General features: G+C 44.9%; 1 protein-coding gene across 1 annotated transcript in view; it reads left to right on the top strand.

Annotated features, from left to right (window-relative positions):
* Positions 1-2,962: 2,962 nt before the first annotated feature.
* Positions 2,963-5,900, top strand: part of LOC106149285 — a gene marked incomplete at its 3' end in the record, with an annotated part of 5,359 nt that continues 2,421 nt past the window's right edge. The window contains 1 exon segment of the mRNA XM_013517648.1: positions 2,963-3,198. Coding sequence (XP_013373102.1) covers positions 2,963-3,198 — 236 coding nt within the window.

Genomic DNA, 5,900 nt, shown 5'->3' with positions numbered 1-5,900 from the left:
GGGCATGGTGGTGCATGCCTGTAATCCCAGCACTCAGGAGGCTGAGGCAGAAGGATCATTTCGAGTTCGAGACCAGCCTGGGCTACAAAGTGAGCTCAAGCCCAGCGTGAACTGCATAGCGAGACCCTGTCTCAAAAAAGACAAAAATAAATAAATAAATAAATTTTACACAGTTGTTAAGAATGCACCTTGATGCGACACTCAAGCCAGGCTCTTGGGTGCTTCAAATGGTTGGAAGTAAAGTGTGCTTGAACCTCAGCCTGCCCCAACTGACTTAAAGTAGATATAAGAAAACATTTGAAGCCAGGTGTGGTGGCACACATTTGTAATCCTAGCACTCTGGGAAGCTGAGGCAGGAGGATCATAAATTTGAGCCCAGTCTGACAACAGAGCAACTCAGGGACACCCTATCTTTTTTTTTTTTTGGTCTTTTTGAGATAGGGTCTTATGCAGTTCAGGTTGGCTTTGAGCTTACTTTGTAGCCCAAGCTGTTCTTGAACTCACAATGATCCTCCTGCCTCAGCCTCCAGAGTGTTGGGATTACATGTATGCACCACCATGCCCAGCTTTAGGAGATTCTATTATAAAATAAAAAATGAACTTCAGATGTAGCTCTGTACAAAGGTCCTGGGTTCAATCCTCAGAACTACCACCACCATCACTAAAAAAAGGGGAAGAAAAAAGAGGAAGACAGCAGTTGATGCCTTAAGAGACTGCACATACACTCACACAGAGCTTGTAGACAGAGAGTCACAGTGCCCTCACTGGTAACAGCTAAAGTGGGCAGCAACTCACAAGTTCATCAAGAGAAGAGCAGATAAGCAAAGATGGCCTATCCACACAAGGGAATGTCACTCAGCCATAAAAAGAAATGTGCTTTTGTATACAACCACATGGGTAAGCCTCAAAAACATTACAGCAGGGAAAGAAGCCAGACATCTAAGGCCACAAATTGTATGCTTCTGTTTATATGAAATACCCAGGACTGGCAAATACACAGAAAGAAAGTAGATTAGTGGTTGGTAGGGGCTGGGGCCGGAGGAATGGGGACTTTACTGCCACTGAATATGGAGTTTGTTTTTCTTTTCTTTCTTGCTTTTTTTGTTTTGAGACAGGGTCTCAAAGTTTAGGCTGGTATTGAATTCACTATATAGCCCAGGCTGGCCTCAAACTCATGGTGATCCTCCTGCCTCAGCCTCCCAAGTGCTAGGATTACAGGCGTGCACCACCAACCTTGGCTGGAGTTTCTTATAAAGGTCATATGGGCTGGGGATATAGCTCAGCAGGCACAGTGCCTACCTGGCAAGTACAAAGTCATGAGTTTGATTCTCAGTACCAATAAATAAATAAATAAATAAATAGTAAATGTCCTATGAACTGTAGGGATGTAGGTCAGTGCTAATTACATAGTGATGGTTACACAACATAGTAAATTTATTAAAACCACTGAATTAGCCAGCTGTGGTGTCACATGCCCTGGGAGAGTGAGGCAGGAGGTCCCCAAATTTGAGCCCAACCTGGGCAATTTAGTGACTTAAGAGTCCTACCCACTGACACAGCAAGACCCTGCCACAAAATTAAAAATAAAACAAAAAGGCATGAATGCTAGAGATGTAGCTCAGTGTGAAGACCCTGACTTCAATGCTCAGTACCATAAACCAAACCAAATAAAAAACTCCACTGAATCATATACTTCAAAATTATGAGTTTATATGTGAATTATATCTCAATTGGGGGGGAGCGTTTTGAGATAGGGTCTCGCTATGCAATTCAGGCTGGCCTTGAGCTCACTTTGTAGCCCAGGTTGGTCTTAAACTCACAGCGATTCTCCTGCTTCAAACTCGAGGGCTGGGATTACAGGCATGAGCCACCACGCCCGACTGGATTATATCTCAATTTTCTTTTCTTTCTTTCTTTGTTTTTTTTTTTGTTTTTTTTTTTTGTCTTTTTGAGACAGGGTCTCGCTATGTGGTTCGGGCTGCCCTTGAACTCACTTTGTAGCCCAGGCTGGCCTCGAACTCACAATGATCCTCCTGCCTCAGCCTCCAGACTACTGGGATGACATGCGTCCACCACCAGCCACAGTGCCTGGCTCTATATCTCAATTTTCAAAAACAATTTAAACAGGGTGTAATTTGTCTTAGTTTGCTCAGAGGCATGCAACTTAATAGCTGGTGTCCATGCCCACAATATGGCATCTGGATGTTCAACTTAGTGACCCTGGGGATGGATGGTCAGTAGGCAGCCAGTTCCCAAAAGAGAGGATCAGTTTGAGTCTGTTTTCTTCTCTTCTTCCATTATTTTTTGTCACAGGGTCTTGCTATGCAGTTCAGGCTGGCCTTGAACTCACTATTTAGCCCAGGCTGGCCTTCAACTTACAGAGAGCCTCCTGCCTCAGCATCCAGAGTGCTTGGGATTCCAGTGCCATCACACTGAGCTATGTTACTGCTATTTCAGGACATAGGTGGTGGTCAGACACACTGCAGTTGGTATGTACTCTGCTCTCATTGCCAAGTTGATGATTTTGGGATATGCAGGTAGACCTCAGCCTCTGTTTTCATAAGTGTGGCTAGTTTATTTTTTTAATTTTTTAATTTTTATTTTTTGTCTTTTTTGAGACAGGGTCTCGCTATGCAGTTCAGGCTGGCCTTGAGATCATTTTGTAGTTCAGGCTGGTCTCGAACTCACAACGATCCTCCTGCCTCAGCCTCCTGAGTGTTGGGATTACAGGCATGCGCCACCACGCCCGGCTAGCGTGGCTAGTTTAGAACATAATCTTCAGGAAAATCATTTGGAGTTTACAAGCGGGACACTTGAGAAACTGTGTTGTGTGTGGAAGCATACTTCTGTCCGGCTCCAAGGGCCACCTCCAAGTGGTCAGCGGGAAAGGCCACAGGCAGCCTCTTGGAAAATGCACTTAACTGCCCGTGACTCACCCGCCACGGAGCGGGCAGAATGAGCCATGGCACTGGCGTCCTGTGTGCTGTCAGCCAGCACCAGCTTGCTGCCACTGCTCCGGGCCAAGGATCTGCTATGCGAGGAGCACACGGCTACGAGGGAGGAGAACTGCATAAACACCACGGGCGGAGCAGAAACAAAACCAAGCCATAACCTCAAACCTCTCCAAACCATGAAATATCACATATTTAGCCATCTGCAAATAGCCAACGAGCTTTACACACTATACGAAGTAGTGAAGTGCGTTTAGTTAGTACAGAGACCTGACCATGGTTGCTCACATAATGTACAGGCTTATTGTTCTCTACTTAAAAAACAAAGTAAGTCTAGAGGCGGGTGGCACAGAATGTCTACAGACTCATTCTTCGGGGACTTCTCCTTTCTGCTCCAGCACTGTTAGCACACACTTCCTTCCTTGTTACCTCATGGTCAGAGGTGGCTGCTGTAGCCAGGTGTGGTGGCACTTGCCTGTAATCCCAGCACTTGGGAGATCACCCCGTCTGAGGCCAACCTGGTCTAAATAATGAGCTCAAGTTCAGCCCGAACTACTTAATAAGACCCTATCTCAAAAAACAAAAACAATAAAACAACAAGATGGCTGCTGCAGCTCCAGTTACTTTGTTTGTGTTCCAGGAATGCAGGAAAGAGGAAGCAGCAAGACCAAGAGGACAAGCTAAGTCAGCTGCTTTTAAATAGTTTTTCTGGAAGCCCCACCCATCCACTTCCTCTTACTATTTCATCATCCTCCCTTAGCTGCAAGGGAAGCTGGGAAATGTAGTCTTTAAACTAGGCACGTTGCCCACTGGAATAAAATTTAGGCTCTGTTAACCAAGAATACTAGTGGACTGGATATTGGAAAGGAAGCAAGCGAGAGCTCTCCATTGGTATATCTCTCATCACATGCTCAGTTGTTTTTGTTTTGTGGTACTGGGGACTGAACCCAGGGCCCTTGCAGTGAGCTAATCCCCAGAGCCCACCCTCCCTTTTCAAAAATTTTTATTTTGCCAGGTGTGGTGGCACATGCCTGTAATCCCAGCACACGGGAGGCTGAGGCCGGAGGATCGTTGCAAGTTCGGGACGAGCCTGGGCTGCAAAGTGAGTTTAAGGCCATCCTGAACTGCACAGCGAGACCCTGTCTCAAAAGGACAAAAAAGGACACACACACACACACACAAAAAAAAAAAAGACAAAAAAATTTTATTTTGAGACAAGGTCTTTGTAAATTGCTAAGCCCTGGGTGGGCTCCAGTTTGTGATCCTCCTGCCTTAGCCTTCTAGAATGCTGTGATTACAGGCATGCATCACCATGTCTGATTTGTTTTCATTTTTTGACATGTCTATACTATGTTCATAATTTGACAAATGTTAAAAAGGAAAACATATATAAAAGAGAACAAAATAGGGTTGAGGATGTGGCTCAGTGTTAGAGTACTGCTTAGCATGTACCAGGGCCCAGGCATGATCCCCAGAATTGAAAAAAAATTAAATCCAATGGTAGTTATATAAAAAATTGGTAATTTGGGTATGGTGGTGCATGACTGTAATCCCTGCACTCAGTAGGTTGAGACAGGAAGATCACTATGAGTTCAAGGCCAGGCTGGGTCATATAGCAAGACCTTGTCTTAAAAAAAACAAAAGCAAACAAAATTGCTGTTTAAAACCAGCCATGGGTATAGTTTTGCACGCTTATAACCCAGCACTTAGGAGGCTGAGGCAGGAGGATCTCAAATTCAAACCCAGTATGGGCAATTTAGCAAAACCCTATCTCAAAATAAATAGATAAGTAAATAATAAAAATGGCTGGAGCCAAGTGTGGTGGTGCATACTTGTGATCCCTGCCCTAGGGAGACTGAGGCAGGAGTATCCCTGTAAATTCAAAGCCAGTCTGGGCTACATAATGAGTTCTAGGCTAGTCTGAATTACATAGGGAGACCCTGTCTCAGACACACACACACACACACACACACACACACACACACAAAGCCATAGCCATGTGTATTGGTACATATCTATAATTTTAGTACTCAGGAGGCTGAAGCAGGATATCAAATTCAAGCCCAGTCTTGACTAGACAGTGAGACCCTGTCTCATAAAACAAAAGGAAACGCTTGTGTTGTAGCTCAGTATGAAGGATCTGGGTTCGATCCTCAGTACTGCACACAGGAAAGAAAGAAAAGAAAAAGAAAGAAAGAAAAGAGAAAGAAACAAAGAAAGAAAGAAGGAAAGAAAGAAATAAAAACAGAAAGGAAGAAAAAAAGAAAGAAAGGAAAGGCAAAGAAAGGGAGAAAGAGAGAAAGAGAAAAACAGAAATGCTGTTTTGAAATGTGGAGCATGGTGGTCTAGGAACACCATCAAGGGCAGGAGAGCTCTGAGGCGCAGGCAGTGTGGATGGAAGCCTCCACACAGACTGTATCCTCCACTGGGTGACCCCTGGCCATAGCATGTGTTGTGTATTTGTCATCAGAGCGTTCCTCCATTCCAAGTGCCATTGATAAGGTTTCCATGGACAATAGAATGATAAACTAGTGAGTAATAGCTTAAGCACTAAAATTATCAAATTTCACAATTCACAAGATTGGAGAGTTGGAAATAGAGACCTGTACTGTTTAGGGTCTTCCCATGGGGCAGTGCATCCGTGTTTCACCAGAGAAACAGATACAAGACAAGGTATACAAATGTATAAGAAATTACAAGATTGGCTCTCTACGGTCAGCCACAGAGTTAGAGGAGGAAGCATACCCAGGGTGTCTGTGCACTGGAGACTGAAGGATCCAGTTCAGGGTCTGCAGCTCACCGCAGTGTCCTTCCTGTAAGTACGTATCAGGAGGCCGGGGGCGTGGTGGCGCACACCTGTAATCCCAGCAGTCTGGAGGCTGAGGCAGGAGGATCCTTGAGAGTTCGAGGCCAGCCTGGGCTACAAAGTGAGCTCAAGGCCAGCCTGAA

The sequence above is a fragment of the Chinchilla lanigera genome, unplaced genomic scaffold (assembly GCF_000276665.1).
Source record: "Chinchilla lanigera isolate Chin_1 unplaced genomic scaffold, ChiLan1.0 scaffold00041, whole genome shotgun sequence".
Lineage (NCBI taxonomy): Eukaryota > Metazoa > Chordata > Mammalia > Rodentia > Chinchillidae > Chinchilla > Chinchilla lanigera.
The sequence above is the reverse complement of the archived record's forward strand: the minus strand, read 5'-3'. Positions and strand labels throughout refer to the sequence as shown.